We start from the raw sequence: 27153 nt of genomic DNA, 5'->3' as shown, positions 1-27153 counted from the left end.
GATTGGCCATGCTGAATTGCCCATAGTGTTCAGGGATGTGTAGATTAGGTGGGTTATAGGAGGGGTGGGTCAAGGTGGGATGCTCTGAGGATCAATGTGGACTTGTTGGGCCAAAGGACCTGTTTCCACACAGTAGGGATTCTATGGGTTCTATGAAATTTCCCAATTGTGCCCCCCACATTAAAGTCCCAAGCATTAAATGCAGAAAACAAACAGCAGGTGTCCCAACACAAACCCTGTAGAGGGCCACTTGAATTAGGTTTCCATTCACAAGGGCAGCTAATAACCATTGTTCCATGTTTCCTGCTACTTTGGATCCAATTTGATAAGTTACCCTGTATCCCATGGGCTTTTACTTTTTTAACCAGTCTGCCATGTAGGACCTTGTCAAATGCCTGACTAAAATCCATGTATACAACATCCACTGCACTACCTTCTTTCTTGTCACTTCGTCAAAGAATTCAAACAAATCTGTAAAGCATGACCTTCCCTTAACAAAACCATGCTGAATATCCCTGACGAGTCCATGCCTTTCTAAGTAACAGTTTACCTGGTCTCTCAGGATTGAATCTAACAATTTACCCACCATTGAAGTAAGACTGACTGGCCTGTGATTAACTGGCATTTCCTTTGCATCCTTTTTCAAGAACTGAACCACATTTGCATTCCTCCAAGAAGGCAGGTGGTGTACGGGTTTGTCAGAGCCTGTCCTCTCCAGGTCAACAGCATCCTGGTAGGCAGCTTGTTTGCCACCAAATTTTCATCCTCCCTTGTCAACCAGCTCCCAGGAGCTGCCAAACAGCTGACTGGTGGAACCCTAGAATAGAATCCCTGCAGCGCAGAAGTAGCCCATTCAAGTCTACACCGATCCACTAAGGACCATCCCACCCAGACCCACCTACCCTAACTCTATCCCAGCAAGCCAGCATTTCCCATGGCCAAATCACCTAATTTATACACCCCAGACACTATAGGGCAATTTAGCATGGCCAATCCACCTAACCTGCACATCTTCGAACTCTGGGAGGAAACTGGAGCACTCGACAGACATTGGGAGAAGGTACGTACTCCACATAGTCACCCAAAGCTGGAATTAAACCCTGGCGCTGTGACGCAGCAGTGCTAACCACCGAGCCACCATGCCATATGAAGTCAAATGAGACCCAGCAATTAACATCTGTTGGAGATAGTAAGAACTGCCAATGCTGGAGTCAGAAATTACACTGTGTGGAGCTGGAGGCACACAGCAGGCCAAGCAACATCAGAGGAGCAGGAAAGCTGACGTTTTTCTGAAGAAGGTCCTAACCCAAAATGTCAGCATTCCTGCTCCTCTGATGCTGCCTGATCTGCTGTGTTCTGACTCACACAAGTGCATGGGATTGCCATCCACTCCATTTGGAGCTAAAATATGATCTTGGAAATTATCCTGCTTAATGGATGGTTCTAATTAAGTGCTCAGACCAAGGAAGCACATAGTAACATTTCTGAACAGTTTCACATGTTAGTGTATGGTCTTCTGCTTTCTCCGTATCAATGATATAGGGTTATTGTTCTGGACTAGCAGTCTAGGGACTATGAGTTCAATTAAAAGTTTGAGAATCTGATTTTGTTTTTTTTCTTTGAAAAAGTTGTAAAATAAAGAGCTGACAATAGTGAAAATAACCATAAAGTTGTGTGATTGTAAAAGTCCAAATGGTTCACTCCTGTTGTTTAAGAAAGGGAGCAGATTTGAAAAGTCTGAACAACGCATTCAGTGAGATAGAGAAATCAAACAGCCATAAGATGAAGATGCCACCACCTCCACCTCCACCCCTCCCTTTTCTGACGAAGGGTCTAGACCCAAAACGTCAGCTTTTGTGCTCCTAAGATGCTGCTTGGCCTGCTGTGTTCTTCCAGCCCCACACTTTGTTATCTTGGATTCCCCAGCATCTGCAGTTCCCATTATCTCTGATTACAATTGGACTTAAAGTAGGATGTCATGGCAGGAAAAATGACCGTCTGGCCCACTCCGTCATGAAAGGGGCACCATGCCAGTTTCCTGGTGGATGCCAAACCTCACCGAATAAGGGCATCTCATCTGGATTCTTCACCTCGGCCAAGAGAATGTCACCGGTTCTCCAATCAGATGGAGGGACCGCACCACCCGGGGACGAAAGAACGTCAGCTTAATGATAGGCAAAAAATCAGGGATTTGTTAGCAGTGAGTTTTGAGAAGATTTGTAGCTCAGGTTGAGTTTCTGGATGTGAGTTTGCTCACTGAGCTGGAAGGTTGGTTTTCAGATGTTTTGTCATTTTTTATTTATTTGAAAAAATATACTTTATTCAGAGAATGTACAAATAATAAAACATTTATACACCTACCCAGTCATGCAAACCGCTCCGGATTACCCAGGGGGTACGTACACCAACTAAAGGCAAAAACAAAACAAAGAAGAAAAAAAAAGCAAAGAAAATACCCCGGCAGTCGTCTCCCCGCACAGTCCCCGTTGGCCCCCTGACCAGTTGGGGAAGGCACCAGTTACCAGATAGGGCCCTTTTTTCTATTCTGGATGAGGGATTTCATACAGTGGTCTTTCCCCACCGCGCCTTGGCGGCAGCTGCCCCAAGCTTTAGCGCGTCCCTCAGTACGTAGTCCTGGACCTTGGAGTGTGCCAGTCTGCAACACTCAGTTGGGGTCAGTTCTTTCAGCTGGGAGACCAACAAGTTGCGGGCAGACCAAAGAGCGTCTTTCACCTCATTGATGGTCCTCCAGGTGCAGCTGATGTTGGTCTCGGTGTGCGTCCCGGGAAACAGCCCATAGAGCACGGAGTGCTGTGTCACGGAGCTGCTCGGGACAAACCTCGACAAATACCACTGCATCCCTCTCCAGACCTCCTGCGCATAGGCACACTCCAGATGGAGGTGATCGACAGTCTCGTCCCCCGTGCAGCCACCTCGAGGGCAGCGTGCGGTGGCACAGAGATTCTGGGATTGCATAAAGGATCTCACTGGCAGAGCCCCTCTCACCACCAGCCAAGCAATGTCCTTGTGCTTGTTTGAAAGCTCTGGCGATGAGGCATTCTGCCAAACGACTTTGGCAGTCTGCGTGGGGAACCACACGACGGGATCCACCCTCTCCTTTTCCTGAAGGGTCTCGAGGATACCATGTGCTGACCACTGCCTGACGGCATTTTGGTCAAAGGTGCTTCCTTTCAAAAATTTCTCCATGAAGGGCAGATGGTACGGGATGGTCCAACTACTCAGAGCGTTCCGCGGCAACGAGGCCAGGCCCATCCTTCGCAACACCGGGGACAGGTAGAACCTCAGTAAGTAGTGACACTTGGTGTTTGCGTACTGAGGATCTACGCACAGCTTGATGCAGCCACACACAAAGGTAGCCATCAGGGCGAGTGTGGCGTTCGGTACGTCCTTTCCCCCGTTTTCCAGGTCTTTTTACATGGTGTCCCGCGGACCTGGTCCATCCTCGACCCCCAAATGAAGTGGAAGATGGCCCGGGTGACCGCAGCGGCGCAGGTCCAGGGAATAGGCCATGCCTGCGCCACATGCAACAGTACCGAAAGCCGCTCGCACCTGACAACCAGGTTCTTATCCGCGATGGAGGGGGACCGGAGCATCCACCTGCCCAGCTTCTGCTTCAGTTTGGTGATACACTCCTCCCAAGTCTTAGTGCACGTCCCAGCTCCACCGAACCAAACACCCAGCACTTTCAGGTAGTCTGTCCTGATAGTGAAGGGGATGAAGGAGCGGTCATCCCAGTTCCCAAAGAACATGGCCTCGCTCTTACCCCTATTGACTTTGGCACCCGAGGCCAGTTCAAACTGGCCGCAGATGTCCAATAGTCTACTCACCGACCGACGATCGGTGCAGAAGACGGTGACGTCGTCCATGTACGGGGAGGTCTTGACCTGAAGGCCTCCACTGCCTGGGATAGTCATGCCCTTCAGGCTCACGTCCTTCCTGATGGATGTGGCGAAGGGCTCCACACAGCACACGAACAAGGCAGGAGAGAGCCCTGCCTGACTCCAGATCTGACGGGAAAACTGTCTGATTCCCACCCGTTGATCGAGACTGCGCTAACGATGTTGGTGTTGAGCAGCCAGATCCAATTGCGGATGCCCTCCCCGAACCCCAATTTGGAGAGGACGTCCCTCATGTGAGCATGAGTGACCCTGTCGAAGGCCTTCTCCTGGTCCAGGCTGATGAGGCAGGTGTCCACCCTCCTGTCCTGTACGTAGGTGATCGTATCCCTGATGAGCGCGACGCTCTCAGCGATCTTCGTGCCCGGCACAGCACAGGTTTGGTCAGGGTGAATCACCGACTCCAGGACAGACCTGACCCGGTTGGCTATGACCTTAGCCAGGATTTTGTAGTCCACATTCAATAATGAAATGGGATGCCAATTTTTAATTTCTTCCCTCTCCCCCTTCCTCTTGGATAAGCATATGGACGTACATGGAATAGTGTAGGTTAGATGGGCTTGAGATCGGTATGACAGGTCGGCACAACATCGAGGGCCGAAGGGCCTGTACTGTGCTGAAATGTTCTGTGTTCTAAATGAGGGTGATGATGCCCTTCCTCATGGACTTGCACATTTCCCCGCCCGAAGCACACTATCGTACACCTCCAGCAGGTCCTGGCCGACCAGGTCCCACAGAGCGGAATACAGCTCGACCGGTAAGCCGTCGGTCCCGGGAGTCTTATTCCTCTCAAAGGATTTGAGGGCTGTGGTCAGCTCGTCCAGGGATATCGGCTGCTCCAGCCACACTCTTGTGCCATCGTCCAAGACCTCCATGATAGATGACAGGAACAACTCGGAGGCCGTGCTGTCCGTGGGCTTCGCGTCATACAGTCCGGCAGAGAAGGATCTGCTGATCCTCAAAATGTCGGGCTGAGATGACGTCACCGAGCCATTGTCCTCCTTCAGCCGGCTAAGCACAGAGCTCTCTTTGTGCACCTTCTGAAAGAAGAGACGCGAGCACGTCTCGTCCTGCTCCATGGAGCGGACCCTGGACTGGAAGATTATCCTGGAGGCCTCCACGGCGAAGAGCGAGGCTTGCTGGCCCCTCACCTCACGGAGGTCCTCCGTGACATCGATCCCCATCGTTGGCAGAAGGAGCAGGTTCTGCATCCTTTTCTGGAGTCGTGACTGCTTTCCCCTTCTCTCTCTCACCGTCCGAACACCCTTGAGGACAAAGAACCTCTTGCTGTTCTCCTTCACTGTCTCCCATCAGTCGCCCGGAGACTCAAAGAGGGGTTCTCCAACCGGTGTATTCCCTCTGAAGCTCCTTGACGTTCTCTGGGGTCAACAGAGTTGTGTTGAGCTTCCACGTCCCGTTGCCGACCTGCTGGTCGTCCTGTAAGTGACCGTCGGCCAGCAGGAGGCAGTGGTCAGAGAAGAACACCAGCTCGACACCAGTGGACCTGACCGAGAATGCCCGTTACACAAACAGGAAGTCTATCCTTGAGCGGATAGATCCGTCTGGCCACGACCAGGTATATCTCCGCTGCGCTACGTCTGCAGGGGTGCTGAAGATGTCGAGCAGCTTGGCGTCCTTCACCGTGCCCATCAGGAATCTGGACGTGACGTCCAGTTGATTCCCCCCACCCGCTGTCCCCACGCCGGATCTTCCATCTGCATCAATGATGCAGTTGAAGTCTCCGCCTAGGATGACTGGCCTGGACGTAGCCAGCAGGGGTGGAAGCCACTGCAGGACGGCCAACCGCTCACTCCGTACCGCTGGGGCGTACACGTTGATCAGCCTCAGGGGACCGTTCCTTTAGGTGACATCAGCCACTAGGAGGCGCCCCCACACCACCTCCTGAACTTGAGAGATGGTGAAGTTGCGCCCCCGCAGCAGAATAGCCAGGCCCGAGGAGCGACAGTCGGTACCCCCCGACCAGATTGAAGGCCCACAGGTCCAGGCGCCCGACCATTTCCCGTACCTGCTGAGGTGCGGTATCCCGCACTCCAGCAGAAACAGGAGGTCTGCCTTGATGGTGGTCAGGTAGGCCAACGTGGACACACATCTTGCGGTGGACTTGATGCTGCGCACATTAACGCTCGCAACGCGTACCTCCATTGTGGGCAGTGACCGCAGTACCCTCCCTGAGTCCAAGGTCCAGCCCCTTCATCTGTCCCTTCATGCCCATTGCCCAGGTGAACTGCTAGACGCTCTCCAGGCTCAGGAAACTGCTCGTGCTGCCTTCCGGGTGGCATTCCCCCCGTCGGGGGTACAGAGGCAGGAGAGTCCGGCTCTGGGTCAGGCTGGGGACACGCTGTTTCCTGCTTCCAGCCTGAAGGTTCCGGGGGTCCCTCCAGGGCCCCAGCAGCACGTGACTGGGTGTCGGAGGGAGCCTCAGGACCCCTCTTGTTACCTGGGATCGGGGTGCTGCTTTCCTTCTCCCTTGAGATCTTTAGCTTCTGCTTTGGGCGGGCCTTCTCCGAATCCCCCTCATCAGAAGAGCTCTTATAGCTCCCCTGTAGCTGCCTCTTCCTGCCTGATGGTTGCGGTGCCAGGGCCCTCCAGCGCGCCTTCCTCCTCACCTTCTGGACTGTCGTCCATTCCCCTGGGTCACCTGTCGTCGCCTCCATCGACTCCGTGTTGTCGTGGGGGAGCGGAGCCTGCAGGGGCGCTTTTGCTGGCCTTGGGTCCGTCTTGCGGGGCTGGGCCCTCCTGCACGACCTGGCCCTCCTGCACATTAGGGGGGTCCTTGCAGGGGTCTGGTACCTTCCCCTCCTCCAGGGGGGCTGGCCCCGCATTACCCCTGCTGGCGACCTGGGCGTAGGTGGTCCCTCGCCGCGGGCATCCCCTATCGATGTGGCCTGCTTCCCCACAAAGGTTGCAGCTTTTTTCTTTTGGGCAATCCTTTGCAAGGTGTCCCTCCTCCCTGCAGTTCCTGCAGATGGTGGCTTTGCAGTCAGCTGCCACATGACCTGACCTACCACAGGCATGGCAGACTTTGAGTTGCCCTGTGTAGGTCAGGTAGCCCTTGCTCCCGCCGAGCGCGAAGCTGGACGGTGGGTGTCCGATGTTCCCGTCAGCGCCCGACTCAGCATCACCTTGACCTGCCTCTTACTGGTCCAGATGCCAAAGCGGTCCATGATGTCACTTAGGTCCCCTCCCACCTTCATGTACCTTCCAAGGAATGTCAGGACATCAACTGCTGGCACATGCGGGTTGTACATGTGTACAGTCACCATACGGCTCCTCTGCGCTGGCATCACGAACAGCGGGACAGCAGTCAGTACAGAGAGGGGGCCCTCACCTCCTTTCTCCTTGAAAACCTCCAGGAAGCGCTCGCAAAGCTTGACACTCCTGAAGGTTACATCGTAAAAACCCCCTCCGGGGAAATCCTGCAGGCAGTAAATGTCCGCAGCAGCGAACCCACAACAGTCCAACAGGACCCTCTTCACAAAGAAGGTGCGGTCCACAGTTGCATCTTCATCCACCTTCTTCACGGAAACACGGATGGTGTTCCAGACCCCCTGACCTGGGGCACGAGCACTCGCCGCAGCCATCGTTGCAGGTTGGCTGCTCCCCTGAACCAGCGTCAGGCCGAAGCCAGCATTAAGATCCACCGGTTGCAAGGGTGCACAGCCAACCCGACGTCTTCCTTCCACCTCCAACACAGTCGCGCTCTCCTCTTCTCGGTCCACAAAAGAGTGGGTCTTTATTTTGTTCCGGATGTAAGCTGGTTCACTGAGCTGGAAGGTTCGTTCCCAGACATTTCATCACCATTCCAGGTAACATCATCAGTGAGCCTCCAATGAAACGTCGGTGTTATGTCCCGCTTTCTATTTATCTGTTTAGGTTTCCTTGGGTTGGTGATGTCATTTCCTGTTCTTTTTCTCAGAGGATGGTAGATTGGCTCCAATTTGTTAGCAGTGCCTGTAAACAATAATGTTTTCAGAAAATCATTTGAAATCATTCATCTGCTACTGAAAAGGTTGTGCCATTTATAGAAATTTGGTAATGTTACTTTACTTGAAATGTAGTCTATATAAGGTTTGGTTTGGAGGATCATTTCATGCCAAAAATGCATATTTGAAAATAATATTTAATGATAGAGTTAGTTGGAATTAGATCATTGCAGTTTAGTCTTGCCCTGTAACAATCAATCATTACCAAAATAACTGTTCATTCACACTAATTGAGGCAGAATTATTGGGTCATTCCAACCAACATCTGATTGGGCACTTTAACTTGCCAACTCACAAGATCTCAGTTATGGAATAGAATAATCAAATTGTGATGTAGGGTGAAATTCTGTTTGTTAAGATGATGGGTGGAGAAATTTAAGACATTTTCAGTTTGTTAACAAGTTATCCCTAATAACTGAGTGCAAAACAGTTTTGATTCTGACAAGTCAGAGGCTGTTCCTTCAAGAATCAGGCTTTTTGAGTGATGGATACTGCAGATATTGAAGAAAGTGCCTGCTGTTCCAAGTGTATTTTCTGTCTTACCATCACAGTGCATTCTGATCATGTGCCTTACCCACATAACTAGAAATAAATCCAATTTACTTGGACTTTATTCTAAAATTGAGATATTGTGAAGCTGCAATTAGATTGTAATGTAGGGTGAAACACTGGTGAGCATTTTGACTGTGATTAACTCAAAGTTGAATCTGGGCTACAGGAGAAAATTTTGCAAGTAGGTATTTGGTTGGATGCATTGATTTTTGGAGAGGACCTGTTGGAGTCAGTGCTCGGTATTGATGGTCTCTGTTAAGTGGCAGGAAACCAGCAATAATATGAGCTACCACAAATTGGGAAAATGTGATTGACTGATATCTCAAATCAAGAGCATATAAGGAAGGCAACAGTGACAGCACAAAAATTATCAATTTATCTTGGCATTCACACTGTTTCTTTCTTTGTGAATAATGGCATAGGGATTTTCACTAGTTCTAGTTCAAATCAAAGGCAAAAATTGCTGACTATAAATCATTTGACAATGGTATGGATAGATTTTCATCTATATTTGGAAAAATACAGTTTATCTAAGTTTGCGGTAGTGGTTGGTAGATTACTCCCTGTAATTAATGGCTACTCATATTATGAGTGATAATTAACACATTGAATAGGTTTCACATATTTATGGTTGCTTGTGACAATCTTTAGCATATAATGTCACAGATGTATTTCCTTCTTGCTAGTCTTATCTATTTTCTGCCTGAGTTAGTCATTCCTCACTCCCCTCCTAAGAAAACACTTCAGATTTTTCCACATTATTTTCTTTTGCTTGAAGAAAAATCACTTCAGTGTTCTTCCATGGCTGTGTGTATTTTCCCTCGCTCCCCCATCCTGTCAAATTACATATTGCTATCATGAAGAACTCCATTAACCAGTCAGACTAATAACTTGCATAGCAGTAGCAGCTGGGTTTGAGAAAAAGAATCTCAAGCCTGCTACTAACTGTTGGAATAAATCAATTTTGAGCCAGGAGTTAGCCACTTCCTGTTGAATTAAACATTGCATCTGACAAAAGTGACAAAAAACTTAAACTGCACTCAATTTAATTCATATTTTAGATAGCGTTCTACTGTACATAGTTACCATTTAGGATGTATACCATCTTAAGCATTTTCCACTGTAGAGATACTCAGCGTTGCCAATTCCAGAGGAAGGACTCTCTCCCTAGTACCAGGTGGTAATGTGGTGGATTCAATAAGTTTGTGATCATAGTGAGCCAGTTTTTAGAATACCTTGGAGAAGGAAATCTCCTGTCCTTCCTCAGGGTAACTGTCACCTCACTGTAATGTTCTTAACTTTTAACTATTTTATTTTAAATGCTCTGGCAAAGCATTAATTTGCTCGAAGTTCCACGATCACCTGTCTAGGGTAACTAATGATAAATAATAATGCCAGCAATGCCCACATCCCAAGGTGTTATTTTAAAATGTCCTGTATTAAACAATGCTTCCATTTCTAAAGCTTAAAGCATTTGAATGCAAATTATTTTTCCCTCTGTTTTCTGCAAAGTTAGTGTTATAGAAATCCACTTATTTTCATGTCTCAAGTTATGCAATTATACATTGTGAAAGTGTCAATTCAATATGTTTTGAATAAAATTGTATTTGTTTTTAACAGGCTATTCTGATTGAGAATGAAGATTTACCCAAGGTATTTCTAGATTTTCTTAACATTCGTCATCTCCCGTCTTTGCCAAAAGTTGAAAGTTGCAGGTAGGTTGAACATTTATTTCGAAATTCATCACTATCACCCATGCATTTGTAAACTCCTGGAGGATTTGATGTTTCCAGCTCTACAATCATCAAAAGCAACTTAGTATGGCATGGTTGAAACTACTCTGTATGGTTCAAGACAACAAGGCCGAAATCAACAAGAGTTGAAACAAATTAAAACACAGTTTTTTCCCTGTGTTAATTTGCCTTCCAAATCAGACGACCTCAACTTCTAATTGGCCCATAACTGGAATTGGTGATCAGGAAAAGATTGTAGTGCAGAGGTATACCATTTACTGTGCTCTTTTCTAACATGGTCTAAAACTAAGCCTCCCACATTACACTTCCCTCAAAGACTGGTGCCTTGTTTTGCTTGAATTAGTTACTTGGTTTCCTGTGAAAGGACATGCTGTTCTTCACTGTGACTGCTCCAATCTGTGCCTTCGACCTTTCCAGACCTGACTATTAAGAAGCTGGCCTCCAATCCTCAAAGTTCTGGAAACTTCAGATCATCCTAAATCGCCTTTATTCTATTCTCTACAATATCCCATTCGCCCATCACTTCCCTTTTTTTAGGATGTGAGTTTGCTCGCTGAGCTGGAAGGTTAGTTTTCAGACGTTTCGTCACCATTCTAGGTAAAATCATCAGTGAGCCTCCGACGAAGCGCTGGTGTTATGTCCTGCTTTCTATTTATCTGGTTAGGTTTCCTTGGTTTGGTGATGTCATTTCCTGTTCTTTTTCTCAGGGGATGGTAGATAGGCTCCAATCACTGTTTGTTGATGGAGTTCCGGTTGGAATGCCATGCTTCTAGGAATTCTCGTGCGTGTCTCTGTTTGGCTGCCCCTAGGATGGATGTGTTGTCCCAATCAAAGTGGTGTCCTTCCTCATCTGTATGTAAGGATACGAGTGATAGTGGGTCATGTTGTTTTGTGGCTAGTTGATGTTCATGTATGCTGGTGGCTAGCTTTCTGCCAGTTTGTCCAATGTAGTGTTTGTCACAGTTCTTGCAAGGTATTTTGTAGATGACGTTCGTTTTAATTGTTGTCTGTATAGGGTCTTTTAAGTTCATTAGCTGCTGTTTTAGTGTGTTGGTGGGTTTGTGGGCTACCCTGATGCCAAGAGGTCCGAGTAGTCTGGCAGTCATTTCGGAAATGTCTTTGATGTAGGGGAGCGTGGTTGTGGTTTCTGAGCCCGTTTTGTCTGTTTGTTTGGGTTTGTTGCTGAGAAATCGGCGGACTGTGTTCATAGGGTACATATTCTTTTTGAATACGCTGTATAGGTGATTTCCTCTGCTCTGCGTAGTTCCTTTGTGCTGCAGTGTGTGGTGGCTCGTTGGAATTCCAACAACAAACACATTGATTTGGAGCCAATCTACCATCCCCTGAGAAAAAGAACAGGAAATGACATCACCAACCCAAGGAAACCTAACCAGATAAATAGAAAGCAGGACATAACACCAGCGCTTCGTCGGAGGCTCACTGATGATGTTACCTAGAATGGTGACGAAACGTCTGAAAACCAACCTTCCAGCTCAGCAAGCAAACTCACATCCAGAACCTCAACCTGAGCTACAAATCTTCTCAAAACTCACTTCCTTTTTTAATTGATCTATTAGATTTAATTTCCCAAACATCTTTAAGTGTAAATTTCCAGTGCCTCGGAAAGGGTTTGGAAATTATTTTGCAAAGTGACCCATTTTAACACTTGAAAATTAACATGTCTCTGGATGCCCCATATTTATAATTACCTCAGCTTTCCTCGACTCTATTATCTCCCGCCAAGAACTCCCCACCTATGTCCGGGACACCACCCACACCCTCCACCTCCTCCAAAACTTACAATTCCCTGGTCCCCAACACCTCACCTTCACTATGGACATCCAGTCTCCATACACTTGCATTCCTCATGCAGATGGCCTAAAAGCCCTCTGCTTCTACCTTTCCCGCAAGCCCAACCTGGCCCCCTCAACCCCCATCTGCTTAACTGAACTCATCCTTACCCATAACAACTTATCCCTCAACTCCTCCCACTTCTTACAGACTAAGAGGGTGGCCGTGGGAACCCTCATGGGCTCAAGCTATGCTTGCCTCTTCATAGGATATGTGGAACAATCCCTCTTCCGCTGCTACACTGGCACTAACACCCACCTCTTCCTCCGCTACACCGATGACTGTATCGATGCTGCCTCAGGCTCCCAAGAAGAACTTGAACAGTTGATCAACTTTACTAAAACATTTCACCCCCACCTTAAGTTTACCTGGACCATCTCTGATACCTCTCTGTCCTTCATGGACCTCTCTGTCTCCATCTCAGGTGACCACTTCGATACTGATATCTATTTCAAGCCTACTGGCTCCCACAGCTACCTAGACTGCACCTCCTTTCACCCACCTTCCTGCAAGAATGCCAAACCCTACTCCCACATCTTGCGCCGCCTCCACACCTGCTCCCAAGATGAGGCATTCCTCTCCCGAACATCCCAGATGTCTTCATATTTCCAGGACCACAACTTCCCCCTTCAGTGGTCAAAAACGCTCTTGACCGCGTCTCTTGCATTTGCCGCACCTCAGCCCTCACACCCCCTCCCCGCAACAAAAACAAAGAAAGAATCCCCCTCGTCCTCACGTATCACCCAATTAATCTCCAGATTCAACGCATCATTCTCTGCCACTTAAACCACCTACAATCCGACCCCACTACCAAGGATATATTTCCCTCTGCATCCCCCCAACCCCGTATTCCTCCCAGAGGGACCGCTCTCTCCGTGACTCCCTTGTCCGCTCCACACTACCCACTAGCCCCACCACGCCCGGCACCTTTCCCTGCAATTGCAGAAGGTGCTACACCTGCCCCTACACCTCCCCATCCCCTCCATCCCAGGCCCCAAAAAAACCTTCCACATCAGACAGATGTTCACCTGCACATCCGCTAATGTGGTCTATTGTATCCATTGCTCCCAATCCACATAGCTGAGACAAAGCGGAGGCTTAGAGACCAATTTGTAGAGCATCTGCGTTCTGTTTGCGACAAACAACAACACCTTCCCGTCGCAAATCATTTCAACACCCCCTCCCACTCTCTGGGTGACATGTGACACTGGAGGAAGCCCAGGATGGACAACGACGCCACACGGAAACTGGAGGACCAGCATGTCATATTCCGCTTTGGGAGCCTACAACCCAATGGTCTCAGCGTGGACTTCACTAGCTTCAAGATCTCCCCAGCCCCGACCTCAACCCATGACCTCCTCTCCCTCTCATCCCCGCCTCCCTGACCTGCCTGTCTTCTCTCCCACCTACCCGCTCCTCCCACCTCACTGACCAATCGTCACCACTGCCTATCAGCACTCCACCCCACCTACCTTGCCCAGCCCCACCCCTCCCTCTCTCTATTTATTTCAAAGCCCCCTACTCCTCCCCCAGTTCTGAAGAAGGCCTCCGACTCAAAACATCTGCTTTCCTCTGATGCTGCCTCACCTGCTGTGCTCCTCCAGCTCCGTGCTGTGTTACACCTCATGCTCTAACCATACAGGAGAAAATCCCACCGTGGCTAATGGTAGAAATTAAACTCAATGAATACAATTACTAATGTTCTTGAGGCAAGAAATCTACCATCAGCCTATGTGTGACTTTTAACACACAACAATGTAGTTGACTCTTAACTGATCTCTGAAATGACCTGGTAAGCCATTCAGTTCAAAGCCAATTAGGAATGAGCTACAAATGCTGGCCTTGTCAAAGGCACATAAATGCACCATGAAAGAATAAAGGATAATTCAGACTCTTGTGAACTTTAATAAGACACCATCACAATCGAAGATAACAAAGTGTGGAGCTGGATGAACACAGCAGGCCAAGCAGCATCTCAGCTCCTGAGATGCTGCTTGGCCTGCTGTGTTCATCCAGCTCCTGAGATGCTGCTTGGCCTGCTGTGTTCATCCAGCTCCTGAGATGCTGCTTGGCCTGCTGTGTTCACCCAGCTCCACACTTTGTTATCTTGGATTCTCCAGCATCTGCAGCTCCCATTACCATTATCACAATCAAATTATTTTATATACACCTCTGATTCTCACCGAAACCCTCTATGTTCCTGGTGATAGAAGACTTGGGGAAAACCTCTCTGCTCACTATGTGGCCCAAACATTACTGTAATCAGGCTTCTCCTCTCAGACACCCACTGACCTTCCCCGCACCTCACAACTTACACTGATTATTTCCCTCTGTGCCCAACCAACCACCCCCAACACGTGTGTACACACACACACACACACACACACACACACACACACACACACACACACACACACACACACACACACACACACACCAATCAACCTGTCTCCCACTTACAAACAGGAAATCCACTCTTCACATGACCCCTTACCCACAATGTAATCAGCCCCTCTACTCCACACAACTAATCGGCTCCTCTCGCCATCCCCAACCCATTATACAGACACTAATTGTCCCCTTGCCAATCATCCACAGTACGCCACACAGATACATTTGCTCTGTAATCAGTCCCCCTTCCTCCAATACTTTCTCACACTTTGGCCAGCGGAACCGTGCAGTAGCTCAGGCAGTTTAGCCTCAGCCTGAGCCAGTATGTAGCTAATTCACCAACTCCATTCTTCTGATATGCCTACCTACTATTGACAATGAAGCATTTCATATTTTTGTTTGACGTGTTCATTTGACATATTCTCAATTAGAATTGCTGTTCCTGTTGACAGTAGTTCCCAAGTGTAGTCTCCTTGACAAGGCCTGTAATGCAGTCAACTTGCCAGTCAAGTGCTGCTAACATACGCAGTACAAATTGTTGCATCCTACAAAATTTGGAATTCTTGCATCTGTCCTGATGCATGTAATTCTGAAGCTTTGACACCATGTCACTTTTCACAGTATTGTTCATGTAAGTTTTACTTTGCAAACTCCACTTGAATATATTATACCTGTAAGAAAGCTGTGTACTTGAAGTTGTCCACTTCAATAACCCTCAGTTATTACCTCCCCACACAAGGACTGACACCTCCTCAGACTCCATTTAATTTTTGCAGATTAATTCCAACCTAGACCAAGGAATAATGAGCCCCCTGCATATGACCTTTGTAAATGGTATTGGAGAAGAAAAGCAGGCTATCAGTTCCTAAGTTGGATCCAGTGGAAGCATTCAATGAGAGAAAGATGGAGATGGCAAGAGAAAAATCAATAACTCATGCCAAATTTGTTCACTGTATTTCTGGCACCTGGTGGGAATCTGCATACTGACTTGGGGAGAGAAAAGGAGAAGCTAAAGATAGAACAAGGCAAGAGTTAGGATGGACTTCAACCAGTCTCAGTGCAGGGTATGGTCTTGAAGGGTGAGTTACTGAGATTTCTGAACATTCTGGATCAACTGAAGATGATGGCCACTTAAGTCAATGGAATCAGTAATAAACATAGGATGTTTCTGGTGTGGGCCAAAGACCATGGCTGTTGTTCAGCTGTGGAAAAATTTTGGCTCAACGAGTACTGCATGTCAGATCAACAGCATTGGAGGAATTGAGAGAGGTGTTTGTTTGAAAGAGCTGGGTGTCTCTTGCATACATGAGAAAACAGATGCCATGTCTCAGTAAGGTCACCAAGAGGTAGCACATGGATGAGAATTAGCAAAAGGAGACACTTGTCAGGGCTTGGGAGAGAATCCAGCTTATGTTCTTCTCTGTCTAAGGTGGATATGTTTGAGAGGCACACGATGGCAGCATATACAATTTACTGGATGAGGAAGGAGAGGGTGTTATTCTCAGCTATTATATAGTAATTTTATGTCTAGTCCTTTAACTCTAGGATTACAAAACTGCCTGTGAGTCTAGATAGTTTCTGAACTTAATTCATTGATTGAATTTTGTTATTTATTAATGAGATGGATATAGTTCTCGGAGCTAAACAGATCAAAGGGTAGGGGACAAAAGAGGGAACAGGGTGCAGAGTATAATGATCAGCCATGATCATATTAATAGAGCAGGCTCAAGTGGATGAATGGTCTACCCTATTCCTATTTTCTATGATTCCTAGACTATGTGACTTGTGATATCGTGGCTGTTAGTTATCTTTACTTACACTTACACTACACGGGATCAATCCATAGTGCATGTAGTCAGTTGGTTAGTCAAGCTGATACTTTTGTTTTCCCTTTGTTCCGCTTCCTTTTTGGGAAGGGAAGGTGATGAGCATTCTTGTGCTCTTGGCTTTATACTTCCAGTTGGTTGTGCTGGAAAGTCCTTTGTAATCAAGACGGTGCTACTTAAGGAAGTATACATTGGCAATCAGGGGATTGGACCGTGCTCCGTCTTGGAGGTCAAGTGCATACAGTCTGTGCATCCCATGTTCTGCGTGGGGCTCAAGCGGATGCCTTGTCTCTGACAGTCCTCAGAGCGTAACAGATCTCAAGTGTTTCTTGCTCCGTGAGCTGCGGACACTTGTCAATGTTGTTCTGCTTCGAGTATCCACCAAGGGTGATAGCTCTGAGCTGGTGGAGGATGCACACAAAAGCATTGCAGCTGCATCCCCTGACAATTCACAAGCTTCTTCCTCAGAGGTGAAGATGTGGCTGAGGGGCTCAACCTAAGGCCTGAAACTCTCAGAGATTTCCTCAGTGCCAGTTTTGCATGCAAAAGAGGAGAAGGACCAACAGGGAGAAAATGGATAAAAGCTTATGCAGAACGAGAGTGAGTTAGCACTGGTGGTAATTGGATGCAGAACGAGAGTGAGGTAGCACTGGTGGTAATTGGAGAACAGTACAGAACACTGGAGCTTATTCATCATCACAGGAGCAGTCCTTGTTTCATCCGCCCAACTCAATCTTCTCAAAAGGGAGCGTCTTGATGTCTGACACCGACCTTTCCAACACTGTGACCTGAAATGGTGTTTACATGGACAGCAGAGCCTGGAATCTGGAAGATGCTGGCAGCGGAAGGCCGTGCAAAACCACCAAGTCACATATCCAACATCTCACTTGCATTAATAATGAGCTGAGAAGTACTGAATAGATTAATCTACCTCATCCCAGGTCATGGTAGATAGTACACTATGAAACTTCCTTAGCGCTGCGATTTAGCTTCAAGTGGGAAAATCCCAAGCTAAGATTCATAAACACTGAGCTTGGAGAGGGAGTAAAAGGACGTGAGTTGACAGTAGGACAGCTGAAACCAAGGAAGCAGTTTATTTTGGTTTGCAAGAGGAAATCAGAAGCATGTACACAGATGCTCTTAAACTTATAGCTTTTCACTCCTGATCTTCAAGATAAGAACTGAGAAGGAAAGGAAGAGGGGTTTCAAGATATGGCTTGTTACAGATAATAGAAGCTGGGGATATCTTTGCATTCCAGGATGATTCTGAAGGTATGAGCTGCTTGGCAGAGACCTGTCAACTCAATGCCTGATATGGCCAACGAAACCTGGTGATATATATTATACACAACAGGCTTAACCATTCAAATGAAGACATAAGGCCGCACCAGGGAGAATAATCATGGTGAGGGAAAGGAAAGCTTTTACGGAGATGAGCACCAGCGGCGGAATGATTGGGTGACTGAGCAACTACAGAAATGTTGTGATAAAGACTAAAAATCTTTGAAATTTGAAGCAGCTTGGAGAAGAGATTTTTTTACAGATGGGCCAGTTGTGGAAGAAAATACTGTGTGCTATAATTCAGCATCTTGTTATATCATTGTCTTTGGTGCATTAATTAATTTGTAAATTCTTTTCATAGGGAAAAATATTTTCTGTAAGAGAATTGATTCACAATTAATGCACCGAAGCCAATGATTACAACAAGATACTGAATTTTGGTATGCAGTACTTTATGGTATGGGTTTATTCTGCGAGAAACAGGAAAGAACACATTAGGTACTGTGCATGACTTCTCGAAAATACCACACCACAGTAAGTGGTTGAATATTAAACTTCAGCACAATAAGTCAAATGAACCTTATCAAACTTATAAAACAGCCTTTTAGCCCTGAACACGAGAATAGTATGTTGCAAGAGACTCGTCCTAAATTCCCATTTTAAAAAAAGTTCTTGATCAGATTTGCAACAAAGATGGAAAGATTATTTGTTTCACCATCAAGCAGATTTAATTTGTGAAGGTGCCATTCACTTTCATAAAAGACAGACAGCACCATAAAAGTTGTCACAGAAGAACTTTGGATGCTGAACAGCAGGAGTAAATTGGTTTCTGTTGATATTAAGTGGCTTTCCAGCTCCCACCTAAAAGATAATCGAGGAACTGATTAAAACGTATAAGGAGGAAAAAGACATTTAAAAGGTAAGCAATATCAACAAAAGTAGAGAAAACAAAAAATATTCAAGTCAGCAAATGAAAAGTAAGCAGTCCTTTCATCCTTTCATTTCTCTGTTTTTTGTTTCCTTTTTTTTAATGACAAATGCAATATAAAAGTTAAACCTCCTAAACATGCCCATTATGCTTGAATGTATTTTTGCCAATCATATAAACATCAAATTGGAGCTTGCTAGTACACACCGATTTGGTTGAGCACAGTACTGAGTTGGAGTTGGTTAGCTCAGTTGGTTGGACAGCCGGTTTGCAATATACAGTATCAGTGCCTGAGGTTATCATGCCATCTTCTCACCTGACGCATGGCGATCTTCAAGTTAAATTCATCACAGTCATCTCTGTCTAATGAGAAAACAGTCTATCATTCTCTGGGCCTATAGTTATGTTATTTCTACCTAGTTGGCAACTAGCTATGGCTGATAATTGAGAAGGAAGCTTGATTTTTGAGAAGATGTTATAGCCTTAGACATTTTTACCTCTTGTCAAACAGTGGTCTTTATGGAACAAATGAAAACCCATAAGGAAAACCTGACAATTTGTTAAACCTCTAGCTAACCTTTCTTTCAGTAACTACACAGGTATTTTATTTAATAGACAAAATATCAAATATGATGTTAATGTGTGAAAATTAATTATCATTTTTAGTTCCATTGATGACTATGATTGTGAAGAATTCAGGTAAGACCTTATCACTTCTCTTCAATTTATTTACTTGAGAACAAAGTAAATGAAGCATGAAGCCATATATCTCATCAACATGCCATCCACCATCAGCACCATCTTACTGGTATGAAGCAATTTTTACATCAGTGAAAATCAGTTTATTTGTGAAGTCTCAAATACAGTCAAGAGAACGGAGAAACTCTGGCTGTGAATATTGAGCATTTCCAGATCAATACTTGGATCAAGAAAATTGAACTACTTAATCCTAAAGGCACAGCTATGTGGATATCTTTACCAGTGCTGCCAACTTAATCCACTACACGATGTTCAGGACACCATGATATTTAAAGATAGGAGATTTCCATACACTTAAATTTAATAAATGGTTATAGTATGCCACCCACCATGACCAATCTTAATGAAGGATCCTTCCCTTCACCTTGCTGTCAAGCCTTGGGATTACCACAAAAACTTTAAGGAAATCCATCATAGCTGTATTACTTAAAGGTGGAATACTTCCAGGCATTCCTGAATAACTAACTGAAGAGAGCTGTTGTTGAGGTTGATCAGCAGAGTAGTGACCATTACTATTCTTACGATCGGTGGATTTAGTGTTAATTACCCCTGAATTATTACTGAAGTCGAGCATCTTTGTCATTTGATCCACTTGAATCAGCTTAAGGTAATGTTTTCACTTTCAAAAATAAGAGTAAAAAGTACACAGGTTTTGTCTGCTTGACCTGATAGTATAAATACATCTACCATTGAGGATGTGGATAAAGTAGCTTCACGCTGACATAGTATTTTGTGGATATTAATTTTGGCATCTTCCCTCCAACCATTTTAGAGTGAGTGTGGAGTTCAAGGGACTTGTCCAAAATATCTAAAGCAGATGTAACATGGCTATCAATTGCTGTAAAAAGAGAGAAAAAGTCTTCAGTACAATTTTATTTTTGAATGGAAGCTTAGAAAGCTTCCATTGTTTATCTTGCCACGGCCTTGAATATATAAATTCACTGGTTAAATTGGATGCACGAAGTTTCCTCACAGTTATATTTAATCACTCAAAGATTAATTTATTTGCTTGAGTGTCTTTATTTTTTAAAAAATGAGATAGTTGCAATGAATCAGTCATTTTTAAACTTTTGCTAGGTCCCCAAACAAAAATATCTAAAATATATTCATTAGAATGACACCTAGACATCTGGAATCTAGAAGTTTTTTGGAAGATTTAATTTTGAAAAAAATCTTGGACTCTAGATTGTTGAAGCAATTTTTAAGAAGCCACTTTTAAAGATTTGTTTCAAATTTTGTAATGAGATAGGAACATCATTAGCAAGACCAGCATTTATTACCTAAAACTAATTGATGTTGAAAAGGTGATAGTGAGCCATATTTTTCAGTCGCAGCAGTCCATGTGGTGTAGATACTTCCACACTGCTGTTAGTCAAGTTCAGATTGTTTGTAGTATGTCTGAACTTCTAAAATATAGTGGCAAAATAATGTTAATCATAAATTTTGTTGCATGGTGAACTTGTTATCAAACCAATGAAATTTAATGTTTTGTGCTTTTTTAAAATTATATAATTCACAATTTTGTAGTTGAAAACAAATTGGTAAATCTTCTAAACAATTGTGTTGGCAATCCCGGAATACTAACATTCTTGTCCTTGACCTTTCCAGTAAACTATCCCACCAGCCAGTCCTGCTTTTCCTGAGGGATCCATTCATCTTACCCACAGCCACTGGTAATCAAATCTGTCATCTGTTAATAGCTCTTTGGTGTTTCAGCCTGTAACACTGTAACTTTATGTGAAAATTAAACTGAAGGCTAACATAAATCCAGGAGGTTAAATGTTTTTAAAGGTGATGTTATGAATTGTGTTTTTCTTCCCCTCCCCCCTTCTCTTGCCTGAAAAGTTTGTTCATGTTTCTATAGTGGATTATTATTGACCTGCCAATGCAAAGGTAAAGTTGTTGAGTGCAGATTGATATTGTTATGGTGATCTGAGCTCAGTTTAGCCATGTTTTCTTGTATTTGAGTCATCTAGTTCACACCGTAGAATCAAGTAAGGACACCTGGTAGAGAATGTCCTCCAAACTGTAAATTGTAAACCCAAACAGCTCTAAGCAAATTTTCATCCTTAGTAATCACTGAGTAGTGTAAAATTGAAGCTTGGTGTAGTGCTACCAGGCACAACTTGTTACTAAAAACTCTTACCCCACCACCCAACAGAAACACAGTGTATTAATTAATTCTCTACAGCCAAGTGTTAATTAATATTCCCCCTGGGAAACATAGCAAGAGAAAATGGATTCAAATTATTGGAGTAATATGTGGATGATTACCACCCAGGTTGCTCTCAATTTGTGTTTTGTAAGGTATGAAAATGAATTGTTCTGTGGGCAGCTGGTTTATCTGTCCTTTTTTTTGAAGTTAATGCCTCAATAGTTTGTTTCCAACCTAATAGGACCATGGTAGGCATTTGAATATTTGGAGCTCTCTTCCTCAAGCAAGAGAGGACATTGAATCAGTTATTGATTTTAAAATCTGAGATAGATAACTTTTTATTAAGCAAATGTATTAAGGGATGTGAAATTAGGCCGCAAATTCATCTTTATCCCATTGAATGTGGGACAGGCTGGAGGGGCTGAATATTCTGTTCCTATATTCTCAACATTGGACTCCTTAATGCTGAACTTCATAAACTTTAATCATGTCCCTGTGCTCTTTTTGCATGCAAGAGTGATTATCATATGTTCCCCAAGAATTATTTTTCTGCTCTGCTCCAATGTACTCTAAGTCCACATTTTGTACCAGGTCTTCCGAACCCAGATTTAGCAGAAATGGAGAGCACAGCATCTCTCAGGGAACTCGATTGTTTGACCAATAGTTAGGTGAAGACAAACTACTTAAATGAAAAATATTCCTCCTTTCCTCAATCATTTAAAATGATGAATTCTCAAAGTGTAGATTTGTAACATCTCTTCTGTCCTCATACTCCTATTTTGAAAACATTATTTCTACAGCAAGCCACTTGTGGTGAAAAGACCACTCTCTTGTCTACAAGGTTCAAGTAGAACATAGAACAGTACAGCACAGTACAGGCCCTTCGGCCCACGATGTTGTACCGAACTTTGCCCTAAATCTAAGGTCTATCTAGTAAGTAAAGCTTGCATTCGAGCATGTGCTGTCAGTCACCAGAGGAGCTGCTCAACAAACAATACAATGTTTGCAGCACATGCTTATAGAGCACAAAGTCACTGTTCCCTCATAGCATAGCTTAACAATTTCACAACTCATCAGCAAACTGGCTTCATGTGATGATTTTGTTTGATGTCCTGGGATATTTGTGTTAAGCACATGACAATCAACAATAACCTAATGTTGCCTTTCTGTAATCATTCCCTTTGGATCTGCCTGGTCAGGCCAACAGGCAAGACGTTCCCAATGACCACCACCTCCAGGGATCCTATGGTGCTTGGCAGACTTTTGGACCTCATTCAAGTTTGGAGTTCACTTGGAATCATATGTTCATGTGTACTGGCTTGCCTGCACAGTGAAAGCAGATTTGGTCTGTTACTTTGGAGCCAAAGGAATGGCCCAGAAGTTGGTGACAATGTTTAGAACTGTAGATTTTCTATTGTGTGGGTCTAACCCATTAAAGGTTATGGCAGAGCTAACAGAGAAGGATGTAAATCATAGGATCACTCTATCCAGAGCTGTGTAATCAGTTGTCAGCTTACACATTCCATCCGGTTTCAGGGCTGGCCACACAGATGAGTTAGTTGTTGTTCCAGTTGCAGGAACTGTCCCTTATAGATGTCTCCTGCCATCGGTTTGTTAACTCTTTTCCCAACTGCTACCCTTGTGTCTGCTCTGATTGGGCACTGCTGGTCAGCTGCTGTTTTTAACTAGAAATCACCAGTGCCTCTGTTTCTGCACTCACACAGTCTTATTTAAGTCTGATCAGATTGTCTACTATCTCCATCACTGCCACGGTAGATTTTGGAGATTGCCTTTTGTTTAATTTCGATCTTGCTTGGCAACTGAAGGATGGTTCCATAATCATTGCCCAATGAGAACCCAAATCTAGAATTTTCTGGTGGTCCTGAAGGATTCCCTCCTTTAACATTTTAAGAACTAGTAGGCTATTCCGGGTTGGGTTATATACTCCAGACCATTTCTTACATATCGTGTATTTATTTCAGCATATTCACTGGAGGTTTCCTCACAGGATTGGTGTGACTGTAATAGCATCCTCTCATTACACTGTTCATTTCCCAAAGCTCTGTGTGCAGCATTCCTTTGGTTTCTTTGTTGAGGTGAAGTATTTGCTGTCTTTCTCCATGACCTGACCTGTGTATTGCCAGGTCATTAGCTTCATTGTTGTCAGGAGCATTGGAACATAAAAATCAGAAACTGGATTAGGCCATTCAACCCCTCAATGGGATCATGGCTGATCCCATGTTCCTCATGTTTACTTTCCTGCCCTTTCTCTATAATCTTTGATCCCCAACATGTCAATAATCTATCACAGACTTAAAGATACACAAGGACAGGGTGAAATTTGTATATGTGGTTGCAGTCATCGTCAGGTTTTGTATGGGGTACCTGTCTCCATCCTGTCCCTATGGGAACCAATTCAGCATTATAAAGAGTTGGATAAATAAATGTTGTCCGCCATTGCCCCCAAAGACACATTTGGGCACTGAGCATCTAAAATCTGATCCCAGGTGATTACCATCCCAGTGTCCACATTTGTGGTCTGCATCTCTGCAGTTCTTCAAGTCAACTTCACCAAAATCTGAATAATCTTAAAGGGGAACAGTGGCCTTGTGAATGCCCCAGCCACCTCTTTATTTTAAAGGGGGTAAGAATTTAAATAACTTCAAATCATGACTTCAGCCCAACAATCATTTATTAAGTGTCTGTCTTAAGTAATAGCCCTTGTTACAGTGAAAATAAGGCTCCTGTCAGCAGGAACTTTAAATGACTGTGCTGTGCTCAGGTTTCCTGCATTTGTGATTCACCATCCCGTTCCCCATGTTCCCCTACCAGCAAAAGTAGGATTCGTTGTAAATGAGGGTCACACCTACCAATTTTAAAAGCTCCCAAAGTCCTCTGGCACAGTGAAAACCCGGCTCTGTTTTATTCAGAATTGAAGGAAATGTTCCAGTGTTTTCGAGGCCATAACTGAATTCAATCATCAAGATGCATCCAGATCAAAGTATATAACTGCTTCAATAAAACAAAGAACTGCAGGTGCTGGAGATATGAAACAAAAACAAGTTGCTGGCGAAACTCGGCAGGTTTGGTGGCATCAGGGGAAAGCAAGCAGAGTTCACCTTTAACTGGTCCATCTCCGACTCCTCCCTTCCCTTCCCTGACATTAGTGTTTTCAATTCTAGGGATGGACTAGCTGTCAATATCTGTGACAAATCCACTGATTCTGACAGTTACCTAGACTCTATGTGCTTGCACCCTGCTTCCTGCAAAGACTAAATTCCATTCTTTCGGTTTCTCTATCTCCATCACATCTGTTCTGATGGTACCACCTTCCACACAGGGCCTCAGAAGTGTCTATCCTTTTCATCAACACGGCCTTCCCCGCTACCGTCGTCAACAGGACCCTCAGCCATGTTTGACCTATCACTCACACTTCTGCCGTCATCCTTTCTCTCCCTCCCACAGCAATGACAGGGTACCCCTGGTCCTCAGTTACCACCCACTGCATCCAAAGGTTTGTAAGGCACAGTTTCCGTCACCCCCAATGGGATGCCAGTACCAAAAACACATTCCCCTTTCCTTGTCAGCAGGAATTGTTCCCTTGGGATGTGCTGACCCACTCCTCCTCCTCCATTCCCAATACCTCCCCGTGGACCCTCAGCACCTTCCTGCACAATTGCAAAGGTGCAATACCTGCCCATTTACCTCCTCTGTCCTCACTATCCAAGACCTCAGACATACCTTCCAAGTGAAGCAGCAAATTAGCTGTACTTCACTCAGTCTAGTCTACTCTATTTGCTGTTCTCTATGTAGTCCCTCTATGGTGGGGAGAGGAAGCTCAGACTGGGTGACCATTTTGCAGAACAACTACGTTCTATCTGCAAGAATGACCACAAGCTTCTGCTTGCCTACTATGTCATATCTCTGTCTTGGTCTTGCTGCAGTGCTCCAGTGAACCTTAGCACAAGCTTGAAGAACAGCATCTCATTTTTCACTTTGGGACCCGGCAGCTTCCAGAATTCAACATCGAGTCCAAGACCTTTAGAACCTGATTGTGTTCTTAAATGTTTTTTACCCACCCCCACACCATGGTCCTATCATGACATGGTTTGCTTTTCAGTACACCACATTCTCTGCTACACTCAGCTCTCATTATTACTGCTCAGCTTTTCTTTGTCCTGACCTGCTTTCTATATTCTACTTGTTTACCTACTTCTTTTGTATCTCTCTGGGCTCCATCTCCACCTATCCACTGCCCTCTCCCACTCCCCCTCCCCATCCCTCTACTTCAGCATAAATACCACCTTTTCCTTGCTGCTATCATTCTAATGAGGAGTCGCTAGTCTTGAAACATTAACTCTGTTTTCTTCCCACAGATCCTTCTAGGCTCACTGAATCTCAAGTGATTTCTGCTTTTGTTACATAACCACTTTTGTCTGACTGACTCAGATTCCTTTGCTTTGCTGATTTCGTTGTGTTGCCAATACTCTGTTTTGTTGATTACTTCACTTGTTGTCCCAAGAAAACATCCCATAGCCTCACCAGTACATCGGAATAAAGAGAATTCAACTATAGCTTTTGTTTTGACAGTAATAAAGTTAACTATAGGCCTGACCTTTCTTTCTCTTGTGATCTCTTAGATGACTCCCCAAATATAGTTATTGAAGGTGTTCTACATGGAATATACTATCCATACCTTCAATTGAGGTAGAACAACATCTACTGCAAAAAAGGCATTTCAAGATATGCAACCACAAGATTAACCAGTAATCATCATTAAAAGAGACATTTTAATATGCAGTCATCAGTTCTGATTGATTTACCTTGACAAGTTGTACATTTAATGCTTAATACACTAAATTTTTTAACTTTTACAAAAGTTATTACATTCATTGGTGTATATATAATATATATAGATATTTAAAAAGGGCTGCTGTGTTAATGTTTTACACTGAATATGTGACATATTACATTGTGAACCTTGAGAGTATGGACCTTGTTATAATGTAGTAACCATATTATTTGAATTTTACGATCAAAAGCATGACTTTATCATTAAATGGAGAACGTTTCTATTTTATCCCTTTTTTCCCCTATTGGGAAAATCTAAGTCAGTGCAACAATCAATGTTGGAAGTAAACATTTTAGGCAGAAATGTTTTTACATTTAATATTTACCTGGACATCAGCGATCATAAAGTATGTAATTTTTGTTAACATTGCATTGAAGTAATGAATATCCATTATTTTATAATTTTATGTAATAAATTTGAACAGCACAGCACACAATAATGTTCTGTCATTTTGGCTTTTTTTTTAAGTATACTTAAATTTTTCTCTGATCATATTTTCAAATGCTGTTTATCTTCACCAGTGGACTTCTATGCCATTGCAGTTAGTAATGGTGCTGGAAATTGCATTTCTGCAGCATTTACAGATTTTCCTATGAACTAACCGAACTGAACCGTCAGCCACGGTAGAGCATCCCCACTGTTGAACTAATGTATTCAGCCGCCTGACTGAGTGTGGATAAAGCATCAGATTATGAGCCCGAGGCTTTTGTTCAGAATTTCAGGTTTCTACTAGCTTGCACATTTCTCCATTTAGTTTAAAAGAAATGTGTCCAGTAGCACACTCAAACAAAGTACCAGAAATACTCAACAGATCTAGCAGCATCGGTGGAGGATGACAGAGGGTGGAATTTGTCCCTCGCTGCTGTGGTGAGAGTAATGGGAG

General features: G+C 44.5%; 1 protein-coding gene across 2 annotated transcripts in view; it reads left to right on the top strand.

Annotated features, from left to right (window-relative positions):
- The window catches only part of LOC125450902 (sorting nexin-24-like), a 185767-nt gene extending 159068 nt beyond the window's left edge, over positions 1 to 26699 (top strand). The window contains exons 4-7 of one of the 2 annotated variants that reach the window (XM_048527269.1): positions 10094 to 10188; positions 19171 to 19203; positions 20872 to 20936; positions 26059 to 26699. In XM_048527269.1, the coding sequence (XP_048383226.1) occupies positions 10094 to 10188; positions 19171 to 19203; positions 20872 to 20936; positions 26059 to 26129 (264 nt within the window). In that variant the 3' untranslated portion in view covers positions 26130 to 26699. Of the gene's footprint in view, positions 1 to 10093; positions 10189 to 19170; positions 19204 to 20871; positions 20937 to 22617 lie in introns of both variants that reach the window. The other variant, XM_048527270.1, reaches the window with a different exon arrangement.
- Positions 26700 to 27153: the final 454 nt, after the last annotated feature.

Source organism: Stegostoma tigrinum, chromosome 3 (assembly GCF_030684315.1).
Source record: "Stegostoma tigrinum isolate sSteTig4 chromosome 3, sSteTig4.hap1, whole genome shotgun sequence".
NCBI lineage: Eukaryota > Metazoa > Chordata > Chondrichthyes > Orectolobiformes > Stegostomatidae > Stegostoma > Stegostoma tigrinum.
The sequence above is the reverse complement of the archived record's forward strand: the minus strand, read 5'-3'. Positions and strand labels throughout refer to the sequence as shown.